Source organism: Leptodactylus fuscus, chromosome 8 (genome assembly GCF_031893055.1).
Source record: "Leptodactylus fuscus isolate aLepFus1 chromosome 8, aLepFus1.hap2, whole genome shotgun sequence".
Lineage (NCBI taxonomy): Eukaryota > Metazoa > Chordata > Amphibia > Anura > Leptodactylidae > Leptodactylus > Leptodactylus fuscus.
The window spans coordinates 64,199,372-64,218,763 of record NC_134272.1 but is presented as its reverse complement, the minus strand read 5'-3'; the positions used below and the strand labels follow the sequence as shown (position 1 = coordinate 64,218,763).

The following is a 19,392-nucleotide window of genomic DNA, read 5'->3' as shown; positions in this document are numbered from 1 at the left end:
AAGAGATTACCAGTCACTGACCTCCTGTCTGTGAAGCTCCTCGCTCATCTTCTTCAGCTCTTCCTGCAGTTCTATAGTTTGATTTTCAACTTCTACTTTGTGCAGATCTCGAAGCTCCTGCAGAGCTCGCTGGTGCAGGACTTCCATGCCTAGAACCTCCTCTTGTAACAAATCTAAGGCCTGCTTTTTATCCTCCTCTAGTTGGAAAAGTTGTTGCTCAAGCTTCTGTCTCAGGTCCTCCTATAAGAAAAATTAGATTTAAAAGGAATATACTCGCGGTGGTCCCTGCTCTGTGGTTACAGGTTATGAAGATATGCATCACTGAACTACTAGCATGCAAATGGGCGTAAGTGCCCCACTACAATTATGAGGTATGGATAGTCATTGTACGTGGCTTTAAAAAAAATAAAATATATATATAATTTGTGAATTTTAGAACCAATTTTCAATATCACTCCCTCAGCATATCCTCCCTTCACCTCATCCTGTTCCAGGTGCTCAGGTTTGCTTCCCCCCTACTCTTTTCAGCTTGTAAAGCCTCGTTCACATCAGCATTTGGATTCCGCATGAAGACCTCCCATCCCCGAATGGAATACCAAACGCAAGTGCTGTAAAAACACACAGATCCCCATAGACTATAATGGGGTCCGTGTGCTTGCCGTGAGATCTCTGCAGGGATCTTGCGGACAGGAAAGTAGTTCACAATCTACTTTGCTGTCCGCATGATACGTGTGGGCAACAAGCACACGGACCCCATTATAGTCTATAGAGTGCATGTCCTTTTACTGCACACCACTTTCAATTGAGTTTGTATTCCGTTGGGGGGGGGGGGGTTTGGGGCCTCATGCAGACTCCCACGGACGGAATCCAAACGCTTATGTGACCAAGGCCCAAGACAACTGGCTGGAGCAGGTGCCTTTTCTACAGCAGGGCAAAAAGGATTGTTAAAGGGAGCGTCACCAGAACCCAGCATATCACCTAGCCCCACAGATAGGTTAGGGGTGCCTAATCATTGCCTCCATTACTGGACCATTTTTGTCAAGATACAAATTAGCTTTATGGTGCAACGAGAGCCTTGCTGTTGTTCCAAAGTAGTAAATGGCAGCACCCTTGCTACACAAAAGAGTTAATTTGCACATTGACAAACTGCGATCTCAGCAACAGAGGCACAGATTCACAAAACACCATTTTAATTGCGGTGACTGTAAGACATCTGTAGGACTGGGTTGATATTTTGGGGTCTGATGATAAAATCTCTATAAGCATTGAATCTTCAGCTGAATAATGGGACAGATCAGCAGAATAAGATTAAAGGGGTTGTTGGTTTTCTACAATTGATTGTTTAGCCTGAGGATAGGTCATCAATATTAAATCTGCGGGGGTCTGACAAATGGGGCCCCAACACACAAGCTGCATGAAGACAGCTGCCATACCATAACCTGTCCCTACAGTTTGTACAGCAAGTTATCAGCGTCACTCCCATATTGTATAGAATCCTGGAAGCCATGTTGTCTCAATAAAAGCAGATCTAAGATCGATGGCCTATAGGATAGGCCATAAATTGTAGAAATCAGTTAAGTCACTACAAAATATACGGAGCAATTCCTGAAAAGCAATGGAAAGAACGTGCCGAAGTGCTACAACCTTTTCAATGAATTAGAAGTGCCAATATACATCCCAGAAACCCCTTTACCTCTATTGTGTGTCTCTAGGCTAATTTATTAAAGGCATTCTGTATGCTAGTCTAAAAAGGGGTTGTCACATCACAAGAATCCTATCTATACTGCTAGTTTATGTGGATTTAAGACTTTTCCTAAATAAATTGCTTTATAAAAACTGCTTTGTTTGGCCGCTATCTTAATTTATTCACTTCATTGTTTACACTCTGTTTCTATGGCCCTTGGGATTATCTGCTCATTTGTCAAGTGATGTAGCTGCCTGCTCTCAGGGGGGGAGGGGCTGGGAGCAGCTCTGAGTTGTTTGTGTCTGATAAGTAGTGGAGCTTCTCAGATAGGGGAGGTGAGAGCTCCGGGATTTCTGAGCTCTTATCAGTCCGTTTAATTGAATTTGGCTTATAGGGGCTGAGATAGGGAGTCTGTTACCTCTGTATGTAATGCAAACTGACTCCAATCCAGCTCTGCTACATCAGCTTCACACTGTGGTAATTCATTTACAACCAATTCCGTGCAAGTGAAACCCCGCCCACCTATGTGCCGAGAAAAGCAGGAAGTGAAGAGCCACAACAGCCTGCAGGTTAGTGAACAAGCGTCATGGGAATACCCCTTTAAGTCCCCGCCTGCACCTGAATTATTAAGGGGCTCCAACATGTCCCAAAATGGAAATCTTCACCGGTCAGGAATTGGCGTGGATTTCAGGTATAACTCAAACCTGTCATGTTTTGTAATCCTGAATAAATCCTTTATGGGGGGGGGGGGGGGGACCCACACAAATTTGGATACATTTACTACATGCAAAGGTTAGACATCCCCCCCACCCCAGAATGTGAAATGCTTGGGCTTTTGGTTGGTAGCAGGTCATAGTTACAGTGACATTCCCACAAACATTTTATTCATGTTAGATACATTAAATGTTACATTAAAGGGGATGTACATGTCTGCTTTATCCTTCTCAAGAAGTGGCATCATGTCTGTCGGTCACAGCAATGCTGTAGCTCAGTCCCATTCATTGTAATGAGATCAAGACGACGTGGCATTGTCATGTTACCATACACCACTTCCTGAGAAGAAGAAAGCAGCCATGTTTTCCAAGTCTTGCACAATCCCCTTCAGTAAATTGTAGTGAAAGCAATCTTCTTACAGGGAACTGTATTTGAGAGTTATCCCTCCGTTGTACTTCTTGGCCAGGTCTTGTGACCAGCAATAAGACTCTACAAGTGAAAGAGCGTCTTATGTGTCAAGAATGCAGATTGTCTATTCACTCTGTGAGCGTCATAGGAATAAATAGAGAAAATAGACTTACAGACAAGACATTGTGTCTGTCAGTGTCAGCCATAGGACATGGCCAAGGACCAGTAAAGACTGGATAACTCATATACAGCCACTGGTAAGATCCACCTTCACTACTAATCCCATCATGTACCATTCACATGGTTTACAGAACAAAACTTGTGGGAGTGTACGGCGAGCGCAAGTCACAAACCACAGCACCGATATTAGTGAACGTCACTCACAAGCGGTTTTAGCATCTTGAAAAACAAACAATGATGCCATTCATGCAATTCATCCTCCAGTTCCAGCCAGTCAGGTCTTGTAAGCCATCCTATTTGAGCCCAGCAAATACAAAGGGGATGAGCTATGCCGAATCAGATCAGAAAGCCATGTATGCCTGAGCATTGTCCTGTATGAGCCTGGCAAAGTACACAGTCCCTTCAATATGCAGCTCCACGAGCATAATGCAAGACAAGTTCATTTTCCTCGTAGCCATAAAGACACAAAGAACTTATTAAAGCATTGCTCTGTACGGGTTCACACCTGTGCCCGTGTCCGCTTTAGGCAATCCTGCCGGTTTCTGTCTTCTGTCAAGAGAAACTGGACAGGGGAAGGAAACCCTTCAGTCAATTTTCAAACCCATTCACTTGAATGGGATTGCAAAGTGACCGCCTGTGAGCGTTTTGTGCCTGTCTGCAGCAGTTTTTTTTTTTTTTTAAAACTGGACATAAAAATCGGACATGCAGCACTTTGTGTCGGCAGAAGACGGAAACCTGAGAACGGAGATCGGGCGCTGGTGTGAACCCAGTGTCACACTACCAAGGCAGATTAAAGTCACTGAGTACTGGGACTATATGGCTTCCCACACTGTGTAGGCTGGCAAAGTTACTCAAAGCTCAGCCCCATTGACCTGAATGAGACTGAGCTAGTATTACATAGTGTATGGAACGTTATAACTTTGGTATAGTATATTTGGACCCCAAGCATCAGTTATTGACAACCTATCCAAAAAAATAGGTGATCAATGGTATGCTCATGGACAACCCCTTTAAGGATGTATTCAGATAGAAAGGTTAAGGGTAACGACAAGGGAAATAGAGCTGCTGCTTCCCCCACTCCTTAGGCTCAGATGAATTATCCCATTTGGCAGAGTCGCTCACTCCATGGGTTCTGTGACTGAATTAGTCGCAGAATCTGAACATTGAGCGCAAACTTATTAATTCAGCGTCCCGCTTCGATCTCTTCTTCCCACCGATTACAATGGGAGGCAGAATCCAGCCAAAATTTGACACAGATTGATGCAGAATCCACCTCAAAATCAGCATCAAATTATACCATGTGAACAGACCCTAAAACCACAAGCCGTATGATCAGATGTAGCAAAATACTGCTTAATCTGCAGTACAATCCTCTATACAATCTCCTCATTATTTTGTCATAGGACTGGGTTAATAACGTTATATACAGGCTAGAGCTTAAGAATAATGAGCCACCTGCTGCGAAATGCTATCCTAGCAACAAGATGCTTTGGGACTGTGTGGCCACCTGGCAGGTAAGGGGCTGGGCCTGTAACAAAGCCTAAAAACTGGAACTGGTTTTAAATGGTCATGAAACAAAACCTCGCTTTAACACGAAAAGAGGCGTAACAAAACACTTCAGGCGAAGATAAAAGCAAACTGAGGTCACTCACCCTACCACCTTAAGATTCCATGGTTGCAAAGTGCAATACAAGAAAAAAAAAAAAAAAAATGAAATATGATTTACTTCCTGCATCAGATCATCTTGTTTGTAACGCTTACATTGTACATGACAATGACAGTATTCTGTGTATAATTGGTACTAAAGAAAGCCACAGTAAGTATGTCCTCACCCTGTGGGCAACTTCCAGCTCCTCTGCCATAGCCTGGAATTTTTCCATATGCACAGATGCCAGCTCTTGGCGCAGACGCTGCAGCTCCTGCTCTTGTTGCTGTAACCACTGCACCCTGGACTTTTCTAACTTGTCTTGAACCTCTTTCTCCTTCTCTTGAAGTTTGGTATACAAACATTTCTCCAGATCTTCCAAAGCAAGTGCATGTTCATCTCTGATCTTCTGTATCTCTGTCAGGTACGACGACTCCAAGGTGTCCAGCTTTACCAGATGTGAAGCTTCTAGACTTTGAAGGAGTGCCTCGCGGTCTAGACCACAAGCCTGGAGTTCTTCTTGGTGCCTTTGTAGCAATTCAGTGAGCAGAGCGTACAGTTCCTTGTGGTCAGGGCCTTGAAACTTGGACAAACATGTATATAGGTCTTTAGAACATAGTTCAGACAAAGCAATGGTTTTCTCTGCTTCAGGATCTTTTAAGGGACAGTCTCCATCACCAGCTTCTTGACGAGGTTTCTTCTCAGATCTATGAGGTGTGAGATTCTCTTCCGACTGCAGGCTTGGATCATTATTATCCTTGTATTCCTCTGAGGATGTTCTCATTAAGGTCTCTCTCAAGAGATCCTTCTGTAGCTTTGTATTTTCCATGCTTATTTGGACAAACCTACCATAAGACAAACAGAAATCATTCAGAACTTTTTCTTTCATTACAGCAAACATTTCAAAAGATTAAAGAGGTTACTGGTTTCTAACATTGAAGGCCTATCCTTAAGATATCCAATATTAGATCTGTGGGGATCAGACACCCTTGACCTCTGCAGATCACCGATACCAAGACCTTGAAACCTAAGAAATAGCACTGGGTGGTGCCAAGAAAGTACCTCTACTTTAGTTTGGATGGACACCTCCAGCCATGTCTGCGGCCACACTCCTGCACGGAACGTAAAGGGTTTTCTGGGACTTTTAAATTTAGGCCCCATCATTAAGATAGACCCCCCACAGGTCTGCAATTGAAGATCTGATACCCAATGTGGGTGCCTTCATCAAGTAAGGTACTGTGCGCACATACCAAGGTGGAATCACATGGCACAAGTGAGATTTTGATGCAGAAAAGTGTGTGACACTGAAAAGCAGTGGAGTGGTCACTTACAGTCATGGTGGAAGGCGCAGAACACCACTCACTGTGGCAAGTTAATGTAAGATGATTAGGGACAACCGGAACAGCAGAAGTTTTACCAGGAGAGAAATCATTACATTTTATTTTCTTGCATTTATTGCTTTTAGCACATTATTATGAAATACCAACTTCCCCTTTAACACACATACAGTCTTTCAATATGTAATACACTGCTACTTAAAGAGGAACTTTTAGCACCTCCACGAATTCAAGTTCTTATCATCTGTTAATAGACACTGCTCCACTGATTCCAGCATAGCTGGAATTTTTTCTAAAGCCCCCACCATTCCCAAGCAAACAGTGTTCTTAGTTTTGGTGCCTGATTTGCTATTTAAGCTCTGTAATGTGAGGCGGGTGGTGTCAGGCAGGGGGTGTGATTCAGAGCTCCAATCAGAAGCAGCCAGTGTCAGAGCTCAGAATCATATCCATTGTCTGCTCCTGCCTGACATCGCCTTCCTGACAGCACATAGACTAAATATTATATCAGACACCAAAACTAACAGCATTGATTGCTCAGAAACGGTGAGGCTAGAGAAAAATTCCAACTGTTCCAGAATCAGTGAAGCAGCACTTATTCATTGATGTAAAGAACTGGACTTGTTGGAGGTGCGGAGAGGTCTCCTTTAATGCTGGCATGCACAAAGGGCTAATAGGCTTGTTAGACTGTACAGACACACTAGTGCCCCTACTCTGGTTATTTAACATACTGAATATAGCTCACCTGTCTTCAGCTTCCTTCAAAGCATTTTCCTTCTCCAATTTCAGCCTTCTTGTAACTTCCTCCAAGTCTTTAGCCATGTTTTCTCTGGCATCAGCCAACTCCTTAGCATTCACAGCCTGTAATGCCTCGAGCTTGGACACCAGTACTTCCCCATCACCTTGCTCTGGTTTCCCACCATCAGCATCTGATCCAATCTCAAAGTCAGTTTGGCACATTTTAGTATTCTGTTTAAAATAAAGGAAATTGAAAAATATGAAAGTAGAACTATGGGGACTGGGAAATTCCTTTAATTTTCTTACAGTGTTGTAAACAAAAACTAAACAAAACAGCTATATTTAGACACAGGATCGTCTTCCAGATTTACCTCTTCTAGCTGTTGGTCACTCAAGGGCAGCTCTGAAGTCTTCACATCTTCATGACATGGCCAACCTGGATCATGTGTTTCTTCCGCATGCGCCTCAGCTTTATGGGTGTGCTGAAGTTGTATCTTTGTTATCTCTACAAAATATAACACATTAGCAACTCTAGACAAAACCGTATCATGTCATCCCCCCACCCCAAACACAGAGATAATTCACAATGAGGTCAAACAATCCAGACCCAGCAGTATACAAGATGAAACCATTTATGAAGGCAATGTAAGATTTCAGCACGTTGGGTTATATGTTCCACTTTGCTCTTATTCCGAATTCTTAGATACTATGCACATGCTTTGGGGTCTTTTTATTTTTTTATTTTTTTATTAGCTGTGGGCTATGCCTACCTTTATCTTATGGCCAGTGATGAAAAAGCTGCAATCAGAAGACCATAGATCATGTATTTATTACTTATCTATTAAGTCTTCTTACACGTTTCAACAAAAAGGGTAAAATTTCTCAAAAACTACCAAAAACTATACATCAACTGAATTTGTCCTACATACTAACAGGTTAAACAGGTTTCTGGGGCCTGAAACTCCTGTGGAGTCCCACGGGCAACCAAATATTTGGTTACATCATGAATTGCATCAAAATTGCTATGTAGTGGTCCCTGAAAGCAAAATGTGTAGTGGACAGTGTGTAGATCCTACAGCCATACAACATACTAGTAATGCAAGTGTATGGGGTACGATCAAAGATTAGGTGTGGGGATGTATTCGGAGGTCTACATTCATTTAGGGTCTGAATGTGTGCTGCTATAGAGACTTGAGATGGCTGAAATGCCAAGGGTGTATCAACAGCAAACTGAGGCTGTCAAGACAAGTCCGGATGGAGAAGTTCTACATTGCTGACTAGTCTTAGGCCAGGTTCACTATTGTGGCTCGTCATTTGGTACGTACACACCGCGGGATCTTTTGCAGGCCATATACGTTCCCATTGTTTTCAATGGGAGCCGGTACCATACACACGGCGCTATTTTGCAGCCATGATTTTGCGGTGGCCGCAAAATAGCGCCGCGTATACGGTACCGGCTCCCATTGAAAACAATGGGAATGTATACGGCCCGCAAAAAATCCCACGGCGTGTACGTACCAAATGATGAGCCACAATACTCCGTGTGAACCCGACCTTACAGTAAACTACTGAATCCCGAGCCTAACTGACAACTGGATATTACCATTCTTCTAGTTAATCTATCCCTACGTAATCTGATTGGTCAGTGATGACCTGACAGTCAGGAAATGGTAATAACCCAGTTATTTCTAGCACTGAAAACTGGTGAGGTCCATAGACCACCTAAGGCATATACATGGCAGCAAACCAAAGTCTGGGAAACAGTCAGGTATTAAAGTCTACTTAATCCACCACAATTTGATCTTTTTTCTTATGTGCATTTTTTAACAAAGTTTTCCCGCAAGCAAAAGATATAATAACAGATGACTTTATGATACCTTTGATGTGCTGCTCAGACAACCTTGCCCTGAGCTGCTCCAGCTCCAAGCAGTGCTGCTTCTTCAAGGTCTCCATCTTGGATGTATACTTTTCAGACAGGTCATTCCTTAAGTTCAACATATCCTCCTTGTACTGAAGGGTAAGAGCTGCGCGCAGGTTGTCTAGCTCCTGCTTGTGCTTCTCTTCAATATTGAGCTGTGAATAAGCAAGTTCTTCCTGTCCCAAAAATAGAAAGAAAAAACCAAAGTGTACAGGAGCTAAAATAAAGCACAACCACCCAATTGTGGACTGAAGTAATAGAACAGACTTACCTTGTGTTCCTCTAGCTGGTCTGTCAGATGTTGCAGAAGAGTTAGCTTTTCACTTTCAAAAGACTCTTCTAAAGACAAGGCAGAACAGTTCAGAGAAGTCAATTCCACCTTTTCATCATCACTCATTTCTCGAAGACGTTGATGTAGGATCTCCAGCTCCTCTCTGTAGGTCTCTTCTGCAGAGCAGGACTTCTGCTCAAAGTAAATTCTAAGCTCTTCCATCTCCTTTTCATGTTCAGCTTTAAGAAGCAGTCGTTCCTGCTCAAACTCTTTCCTCATCTTCTCGATTTCTTCTAACTGTGTAGAGCGAGCAATGAGCTGCTTCTTTAATTCTAAAAATAAAATGTAGGGATTAAACCAAAAGCTTAAATAAGATTGAGATTTGACTAAAAAAAAAGTTTGTCCACCATGAGCTACATCTGAACAGTGGAAATGCAGTGTATCGGGACGTCCGCCAATTTAATACCCAAGCATAGGTTGCCATTATTATAGTCCTGAAAACCCCTTTAATACCTACACTTGAAGAGGTATGTTGTCAATGTAATGATAGCTTGGAATATAATGCTTACCACTGAGTTCTTGGCGACTTGCCCTGGACCTATCAATCTGGGACCATAAAAGTTGGATTTCATCACTGGAGTTCATTTTCACTGTACTATAATTAGTCTGCAATGTGTTTGTCTACGGAGAAAAAAAAATGGCATTCAGAAAAGGAATGAGATCTGTACAAAAAAATAAAATAATAATAATAATAATAATAATAATAATAATAATAATAATAATAATAATAATAATAATAATAATAATAATAATAATAATAATAATAATAATAATAATAATAATAATAATAATAATAATAATAATAATAATAATAATAATAATAATAATAATAATAATAATAATAATAATAATAATAATAATAATAATAATAATAATAATAATAATAATAATAATAATAATAATAATAATAATAATAATAATAAATATATATATATATATATATATATATATATATATACACCCCACACACAGACACAATATACTTAGACAATAACTCAGTACCGTATACACTTTATTCTGAGACATATAGTCCATTAGAATTTCATTCTCTGGAAATAGCGGCATGTCCTGGGTTTGTTCACAGTTGGGGTCAGTTCCCAGTGCTATATTATACAAAGAAAAGCACACGTTAGATTAATTCATCGAACAGTTAGTAGGACACATCTTGAATATGGTCCAGCGTTAAACACACACTTTGTAACCACCTCATGTACTACTGATGATCATTTGCATAGAGGGATGTGAACGTAGAGGCCAGGAGGCGGCATGCAGGGTATGACGCTGCTGTGCTCAGAGCACAGGGGAACGCTCTCCCTGAACATCATTAACATAATACAAAAAAATCCTAAATAATTCCAGAATGCAGCCCTTCTGCACATAACACCTAATCCTGCCCATTCTCAATTAAAGCAGAGTCATAGTGTTTTTATCCAGTTTAAGGTTGTTTTTCATGCAGCTGTTCTTAAGCCAGTAGGAAGGAGAAGCACCTGCTTCAGACAAACCTTCTCACAGCTCTCACCCTCACCAATCAGTAGAATGGGGGATCCAATGCCCCTTTAGTCTCCTACCAACAACAACTAAGATCCTCAGCTGCAATACCAGTTTAAGGCTATGTTCACATCTACATTGAAGTCTCCATTCATAGCCTCCACCAGTGTCATTCAGGATGAAAAAGTGCTGCACTCCCAACTTTCTCATCTGTAAAGTCTATTAAAAATTATAGTCCATGTGAAGTGTAGTCAATGGGATACTTAGGAACTGTAGCTGTGATTGACTAGAAGAACGGAAACTCAGATACAAGTGCGAACATAGCCTAACAGAGAACTAAAGAGCTACTACTTGTGGCATCCACAGACTAAGCATACAGAACCGCTGTGCAGAAGTCACATTGCTTTCGACTAGAGCTGCAAACATAATGAATACTATACCTATATGATGTAGGAGACTGGTCTCGCTCATTTGTTCACGATGTCCTTGAATGGCCTCAGTCTGCTCCCCATGTTGATCCTGTAGCTCCTCACACTCTTGGGAGTCCGGATCCTTTTGCTGCAGAGTTTCATTACTATGTATCTGCTGGAACGGTTGTCCAGCCTCGCTCTCCCATCTCCTCCTCTCTTGCATATGTTTATCATTCATATTCTGGATTTCAATAAGATGTTGTTGTTTTAACTCCAATATTTGCTTCGAACATTCTTCTTGCATCTGTTCTAACTGCTTGGCATGTTCTTCTTGTTTCTGTAAGGATCTCTCTAATAGTTCCTCTCCAATCCGTTTCAGCTCTTGTGAATGCTGGTTGACGAGAAGATCCAACTCCTGAGCATGCTGGTCTCTCTGCTTCTCCCACTCCTCATTTTCCAGGATATGGCGCTCTTCTATTTCTTTGATTTCCTTGCCATGTTGTTCTTGTAGTTGCTTCACCGCTCTTGAATGCTCCTCCTGCAGCCGTGCAATTTCTTCACTTAACTGTGTTAGTATGTTGGTCTGCTTCTCCCACTCCTCTTTCTCCTGAAGGTAGGTATTCTGTAAGGCCTCCATATCTTCACATTGCACTTGAAGTTGCACAACTTTCTTTTCATTCTCACCTTGCTGCCTTGCAAACTCTTGATTTTCCTGGGCGAGACGATCCTGAAGTTCTGTTACTTCTTTTGAGTGGACGTCCTTTAAGTGCAATAACTCTTCGGAGTGTTTCTGCTTAAGCTGGTCAATCTGACGTGAATGTAGCTCGGTCATCTGTGAAAGCTCCTCTCTTATGTTCTCCAGATCCTGAGTGTGCTGCTTTTCTTGCTTTTCCCAGTCTTGTTTTTCTCTACAGTGATCCTGCTCCTGGTTTTCCATATCTTTCTTATGCTGCTCTTGCAGTTCTGAGATCTTTATAGCATGCTCCTCAGAAAGTAATGCAATCTGTCTTGAAAGTCCTTCATTTCTCTGTAATGAATCTGAAAGTTCTTGTCGGATTTGTTCCAGATCTTTACAATGTTTAGAGGTAGCCTCTTTCAATGTAGTTTTTTCTTTGTCACTTTGTTCCTCCAACTCTGATAGCTCCTTTCTATGCAGGTTGCTTTTCTCTAAAGCATCTTTGAGCTCTTGGCAAAGCGCATCTTGCTTTATTTGCCATTGTTTTTTCTCTTCTAGATGCAGCGCTCGCATCTCATCTTTCTCTAGATTATATTGTTCTTCCAATTCTAAGGTTTCTGCTACGTGTTTTTCCTTTAAGAGCACAATCTCTTTTAGGTGTTCCTGTTGCTGTTGTGAGATATTCTTTGAAAACTCTTCTTGTAAACTCTCTAAGGCCAGACTATGTTCCTTGTGTAAATGCTCTACTTCAAACTGATTCTTGCCCTGGAGGATTGCTAGGTCTTGGGCCCACTTGCTATTTAACTGTTCACGTAGCTGTACCAAGGCTTCCTCCTTCTCTTTATGCAGGTTTGCTTGACTTAATTCAAGGTGTGCAGTGTGCATGTTGTTCAGGCTCAGACGCATGGCTTCCATGTCCATAGTATGTGCTGACTGCATAGAGAGAATTCAGAATAAAACAAATGGGCTTAAGAAGGTTGTATTATAAGGGTCTTCCTAAAATACAGTTATTACCGTGTTTCCTCAAAAATGAAACCGTGTCTTATATTAAATTTTGGTCCTATAGATATGCAAAGTCTTATTTTCAGGGAATGTCTTTTATTTTTGTGTGCTTCTGCCACCACTGTGCTATGCTGAGATGTGCGTGACTGTATGAAGAAAAACATTGCAGCCGGCTGAACGCTGTGTGCGGTGCTCTGTGTGCACAGGAAAGCCGGCTGCTGTGGTACCGTACATTGTATCCACTGTTCCTGCTGCTGTGGGATGAGCTGGGAGAGTGGACTCCCCACTGCATACAATGCTTAGTGTATGCACAGTGGGCATCTCCCAGCTCATCCTACAGCAGCAGGAACAGTGGATACAACGTATCGCAGCGGCGTCAGCAGCCATCATACCTGTGCACACGGAACATCGCACACAGTGTTCAGCCGGATGCAATGTTTTCTTCACACAATGTTTACGCAGAAAGATTATTATTGGGAAATGTCTTACTTTCCGGGGGTGCCTTATATTAGGCAACTCAACAAAACCTCTGATATGTCTTACTTCCGGGGATGACTTATTTTTGGGGAAACAGGGTACCTATCCACAGCACAGGACATAAGTGTGATTGCTGAAGGACCCACCAATGATGAGAATGGGGGGTCTCTTACCCCCATTTGAATGGAGCAGCAGTTATGTCCATTGCTTGCTCTATTCAAAATCTACGTGGCTGACTGAAAGTTGAGTACAGTGCTTGGCTCAAATTAATGAAGTGGTAACATTTATGTTCCACCAGCGATCCATTTCAACAGAGGAAAATGGGCTCCATCCTCATGACCAATAAGACACTTATCACCTACCCTGTAGTCAGGGCAGATTCTGGATAACCCCATATAAGCAATATTTCAATGTAGAACTCTCAAAATTCTATACAACATCTAGCATTCACATACCTGGACATGTTCTGTTTGTATACTATTTGCCTTCTCTAGCTGTTGCTTAAGTTCCTCCAGTTTCTGTTCTTGCGTGTTCAGGTCTGAACACATGTTTTGCAGCTCTCTCTCATGACTGTCTTTTAGAAGGGCGATTTCGCTTTTGTGCTCCTGCAAATGAGAAATTTCAGACGAGCACAATAAATGTGTAAAAAAAATTAAAATTAATGTTTGTACGGGTTATCGCTTAAATACCTGGTTGACTTGTGCAATTTGCTCTTTCCAGCTTTCTCCAGATACCTCCATCCTCTTTTCAAACTCTGCATTCACACGATTAACCTGAAGACCATAAATATTACAGCGGATCAGACAAGTACAGGATAAAACTAAAAATCCCAAACCACATAGTTAATAAGGTTGATGAAGATCATGTTGAACTTAATGGACCTGCAATCAACCTTATTAACTATATGCCTATTTAAGATTTTGTACTCTATATTATTGATCCTGAGGAACGCAAACATCCCTATGAGGTGAATAACAAATACTCTTGTACATCACAATATATTTTGCAAATTGGAATTTTTTTTAAATTGGCAACAGGAGCCAAATCAATACCAGTGAGAAAAAAACTGGACTTATTGTAGATCAGTAAATAAAATCGGACAATAAACGCCACTGCAATGTGCCATTTCTCCATAAAAGTCAGAGTGATTTGCAAGATGTGGGGGGAGGGGTGCCTAGATACTGGTACAATACATTAAGTAACAGACCAAGTAATGAAACAATTGAGGAATTGTACCATGCAACTCACAATATAGTCATATTTCCAGGAGGAGTAACAAAGGAATGGCCCCATGTACTGAATCCCACTAACCTCTTCTTGCAGCTTGTTCTCTAGCTCTTCCTTCACCTTCCTTAGTAAGCAGACCTCTTCCTGCAGGTTCTCCTCCCTCTGCCTGAATTCTGTTTCCTTGGCTATTATAGATTCTAGTAGCAGCTGCTGCTCCACACCTTTAGAGTTTAGCTTATTATCGAACTCCTGACGTTCAGACTCTCGAGCCATTTCTGAGTTCTGCAAACTCTGGGCAAGGTTATGATGGCTAATCTCTAGATTTTTATACAACTCAAGGGTCTTTTCCAGCTCCTTCTCTATTGCAGATAGACTTCTTTCTAAGATAGCCTTCTCTTCCGAAAGACGTGATAAGTGTTCCTCATTCACAGATTTCTGCTCCTGGACCTCTTTCAGAAGTTCTTCTTGATGGGTTATTCTCCTTCTAAGATCATCCCTCTCAGACTTTATTTCCTCCAATATCCTCTGTTGTTCTCCGCAGCATTCTTCTTCCTTAGTGGCCTTCTCCAGTTCCAGCTTGGTAGTGGTTAGCTCAGCTGTCACATCTCTCCACTTCTGTAAAGCTTCTTCCAGAGCCTCAGAGCTCTTCTGTAACCGTTCTTCTTTGTCCTGAAGCTTCTCCATTAACACTGTGCACTTCTGAACCAAGTCAGATTCTACCACAGGACTAAGATCGGTATCCTCACTAGGTCCAGTATTGCTGGTCAGATAGACCGCAAAGGATTCTGGATCTAAGAGAGTCCCTAAAGTAGCACCACCTGCTAACACACCAGTAATGGGCATTGGAGATGAAAGAAGATTAATATTTCCTTCCATGGTAGAGTTCAGACTTTGCTCCAGTATAAAGTCACTATCCAGCTCAAACTTACTGTGTTCGCTGAATTCTTCTTGGCTGTTGTTGAGCTCAGACATCTGAGTTGTGAGGTTGGGGATCAAATACTTGTCCATTGAGGTCAAGGCCGGTGACGCATCTTCATCTTCTGTTTTCCGAAGTTGGACTGCCTTTGAGTTCTCAAGTTCTTTTCTGGCTTTAACCCTGCTCAGGTTTTTCTTAAGATCTTCTAACTCATGTTTAAAATGATGAACTCTTGTATCATTATCTGTTACCGTAATATCCATTATCTCTTCTGTGTCCTGAGGTTTGCAGGTACTGGACAGCTGCTCGCTCAGTTTTGTTTTATCTTCTTCCAGGCTCTGCAGCTTCATATCATACATTTGTAGGTCTTTTTCGTGCTGCAGTTTTATGGCTTTGCTACTTTCGGCTTCTAATTTTAGAGTATTTTTAAGATCACGGAGCTCTTGGTTCAGGCGGTCTTTCTCATGCTTGTCCTGTGCTGCGGTCTCCTCTGCTTGCTGCAGTTTAACAGTAAAATTTGTTACCATGTCATTGTGCTTTTGTTCCCAGGAAGATCTTTCTATCTCAAAGGTTTGCATTTGTTCTTCAATCTTTATACGCAAGCTCTCCCGAAGGGTTTCTGATTCTGCAAGTCTTTCTTTTAAGTCCACAACCAGTGCTGCTAAAGATTCAGTGTCCATGTCGTTGGCATGCCGTGTGAATCCTCCACCAAGACTTGTAGATGGGACTTCTGTTTGAACGGACTCTGACATCTTATGTTTAAGCTGTGCAACTTCGCACCTTTGTTCTGAAAGTTCTTGCTGCAGGAGGGACACAGAATTCTCAGATGCTTGCAGTTTTTCTTGTAAGAGTTCCAGTCTTGACTGCTGCTCCTGCATCAAGTTTTCAAGGTTCGACACTTGATTTTGATTTTCTTTAGCTTCCTATTTAAAAAAATACAATTGACATTAAAGAAATGTCATACCTCAATGTCCTTGGTTCCACAGAACCAATTTTTGGTCTGGCCCTAGAATTGCTCCTACCTTCTGAGAGTGCTCCAACTCCCTTTCCAGTTCTTGTGCTCGCTGGTCCAGTTGACTCATGCGCTCTGTCTGGTTCATAAGGCTGCTCTGGAGTACAGAAAACTGCTGCTGAGCTTCGTAAAGCTCCGTTTTCCCAGGACTTTTGCCTTTTAAAAACTTGCTTGCCTTAATTGGAGGAAAAAAAAGGAAAAATAAGTTATAGGATTATAGAAAATAATAATCATCAAACTAACGCTTTCAAGGCAAACCTAAGACTGTCTACTAAAGCCTATAAAACAATTCAGCATATGCATGTTATGTGCATGTATTTGAGCCGCTGTATTTTCCTTAATCCATAGTTGATCAATATTAGATAAGGGAAGGGGGTCTGATGAACTCCAACACCCCCACTGAACAGCTGTTACACAGAGAATTGAACAGGAAGCAGACAGCCCTCTGTTCCAAGTGGTTGTCAGAACAAGTTACTGCAGACAAAGTACCATTCATCTGCAAGTTTGCAGGTACTTGGCTCAGGTCTGTATAGTGCCTGAACCATCTGCTTCCTGCCCCATTCTCTGTGAATCCACTTCCAAAACAGAAACAAAATGTGAAGCTGAATGCATTGAATTTTCTTTGTATTTAAAGAGCAAATGGTAATATCTCAGTGCTGCAGTCTCCTTTACACAAGTGTATAGAGAGGTTTACATTCACATTAAAAAGTTAGCTCTTCCAGTCCATATACCTTCACTTTGAAACCGGTTTGGTGCATTAAATAAACCAATGCAATGCATCTAATGTCTTGAGACAGTGAATCTGTAAAAGTATGTTCACAAAGCGGAACTTGACGTTGCATTTGAAGCGAATTCTGCATTAAAATCAGCTAACAATTGTGTCTGAAACCAATCTCAATTGATTTCAATGAGTGGCAGACCATGAATTTTAACTTAATAGAAAAAATTCCTGAAGCTGTATGTTTCAGCTAGGAAAACTTCAGCTGTGTGAAAATAAAAAACTTAGAGAGGGTGAAGCTGCAGGAACATCATTTTGCACAATACTCACATTTTGCAGCTGACTTTGAATAGCTTGGATTTGGCTAGATAGGCTTACAGCCTCTTTTTCTACTTCCTCACGACTCCGTAGAGCTTTTTGCAAATTGCTGGATAACTGGGTTATGATAACATCCCGATCACGGACAGCCGTCTGCATCACCTATGTAGACAGTCATTGTAATAAGTGGTGTAGGAAAATGCCAACTCTAATAAAAACAAAGTAGCTTATAGCAAATATATATATATATATATATATATATATATATATATATATCTATCAACAATAAGCAAAGTACTCTTGAATACGTAAATGTCAAGCAAACGGGTTATGCAGGGAGGCAAAATGTTTGTCAGTACTATTCACTGTCCTGGATGAGCATATATACTGCAATAAAATGTATGACCACCACTATTGTAAGGCTTGCAGAGGGCAGTGGAGGGACACAAGGGGGCCTGCCTCACCCCCACTTATAATCCTGGTAATTGCATACATGCAAGAACTATGAATAAAGGACCCCAACTTATTAGGTTTGCTACTGGTAGTTCTACGTACAGGTCATATGTGGATGAAACAAGAACTAGGGATGTAATGGAGAGGAGTATTACTGCAGTATCAGACAAGAAAGGTGTAGACTCAAATAATGAAAATGCACAGGACCGTAGAAATACAAAAATTCATATGCAAGTTTTAAAGGGATGTGTGTGTGTGTGTGTGTGTGTGTGTCAAAGCCATCAAAAAAGCAAAAACATAATTCAATTTATTGCAATACAAAGTAAGCCAAGGTACCTCATGCAGGAGATCAGTAGACACAATATCTTCCAATGGTGTTTGCAGCTCTTGGATACCCCCCTCAGCATAGCTACCAATTTCATCTGGTTTCAGCTCCAGTCTAGCTTCCATGTCGGTCATGTTATCCTGCCAGTCAGACACCTCCAATAAACTGTTCATGCTCTGTTAAAAAAAAAAAAAATCGTGCTCTTTAGGATAAAAAAAAGCCATAGACTGGAAGGGTAAATTCTTAGGGAGGGTATTAAAAGGGCAAAAAAAAAAAAAAAAAAAAAACCCCAAGTAAGCACTTTTAAAGGAAGCAATATTCTGCCCATTCCCATCTGGAGAGTTCAACCTTTGGGACCCCCCCCACCCCCATGATCAGCACAATAAGGAGGCCATATCAGTGCTGTAATCTGTAGCCTAAGGATAGTTCATTGTCTATTACATGGCAAGTTTAGCAGTCTACACAACAGACGCACCATGGAAGTGGTTAAATAGGTCTTCCCATAAAAGACAGTTACAACATATCCACAGCAATACAGCCCTACAAAATGCAAACCCCCCTATTCAATTAAGAAGGCAAGCACCACACCGTACAGAGATACTACAGCAAAGCTTCTAGATCTTCGTTCCCAGGATTCACTATTGTCCATGTGGTTGGACCATTCTAGAGATATGGCAATACCACTTTAACCCATACCAATGACATGAGCTTGTACCTCTGTTGTGATGTCTGGATCCCGTTCGACATATTCAACTTTGGTTAACGTGTCCTCCTTCTTCGAAACATGCGAGTGTACAGCCTTACTCTTCCTCTTCTGCGTCTTTTTTTGCGCCTTTGAGCTTTCCCCTTTTGTTTTGCGCTGTCTGAAGTGAGCAAGCTGCATAGGAAAGTAAAGGACAGGTAAAGTGAGAGGTAAGTGAGGAAGAGGAAGCAGGGCCACAAGACAGTCATGGCTTTCATAAAGAGAGGGGCGCATGGATGTGGAGGAAAACCGCTCAGTCCTGAAAGTGATGTCATCCATAGGCATGCATTATTCTAAGAGGACAGTTCAAGTGAAGAAAGAAGGGTGAAGAAATTCAGGCTGAACAATAGAGACCACATACAGTAACCTAAACATCTCACTACACTTAGGTCATAAGCAGATTGAGAAGGATTAGGGATTTAGATGTACACCTGCTTAAATATTACACAAACATGGCTCATACAACACGGACAAGAAGCCGGAAGACAAGCAGGTGATGTTACACAGGGCAATGTATGACAAGTGAAAACATGAATATACTAAATGTATAGGATTATCAGACTTTCTCTCATCTTTGATGGTGCTAAGATCAAGGACCTTGTATAATGACAGTCACTAAGTCCATACGTAGCAAGCTGTTAGCACACACACAGACCTCAGGTATCTGGGGTATGTG

General features: G+C 41.5%; 1 protein-coding gene across 1 annotated transcript in view; it reads right to left on the bottom strand.

Annotated features, from left to right (window-relative positions):
• The window catches only part of PCNT (pericentrin), a 51,182-nt gene extending 32,156 nt beyond the window's left edge, over positions 1 to 19,026 (bottom strand). The window contains exons 1-16 of the mRNA XM_075283869.1: positions 18,690 to 19,026; positions 17,986 to 18,150; positions 17,209 to 17,358; positions 16,171 to 16,335; positions 14,317 to 16,071; positions 13,695 to 13,778; positions 13,461 to 13,610; positions 10,881 to 12,459; positions 9,955 to 10,055; positions 9,462 to 9,573; positions 8,893 to 9,224; positions 8,581 to 8,797; positions 7,075 to 7,208; positions 6,711 to 6,934; positions 4,819 to 5,476; positions 22 to 240 (exon numbers count right to left, since the gene is read on the bottom strand). Of these exons, the coding sequence (XP_075139970.1) occupies positions 22 to 240; positions 4,819 to 5,476; positions 6,711 to 6,934; positions 7,075 to 7,208; positions 8,581 to 8,797; positions 8,893 to 9,224; positions 9,462 to 9,573; positions 9,955 to 10,055; positions 10,881 to 12,459; positions 13,461 to 13,610; positions 13,695 to 13,778; positions 14,317 to 16,071; positions 16,171 to 16,335; positions 17,209 to 17,358; positions 17,986 to 18,150; positions 18,690 to 19,001 (6,357 nt within the window). The 5' untranslated portion in view covers positions 19,002 to 19,026. The remainder of the gene's footprint in view (positions 1 to 21; positions 241 to 4,818; positions 5,477 to 6,710; positions 6,935 to 7,074; positions 7,209 to 8,580; positions 8,798 to 8,892; positions 9,225 to 9,461; positions 9,574 to 9,954; positions 10,056 to 10,880; positions 12,460 to 13,460; positions 13,611 to 13,694; positions 13,779 to 14,316; positions 16,072 to 16,170; positions 16,336 to 17,208; positions 17,359 to 17,985; positions 18,151 to 18,689) is intronic.
• Between the last annotated feature and the right edge of the window lie 366 nt (positions 19,027 to 19,392).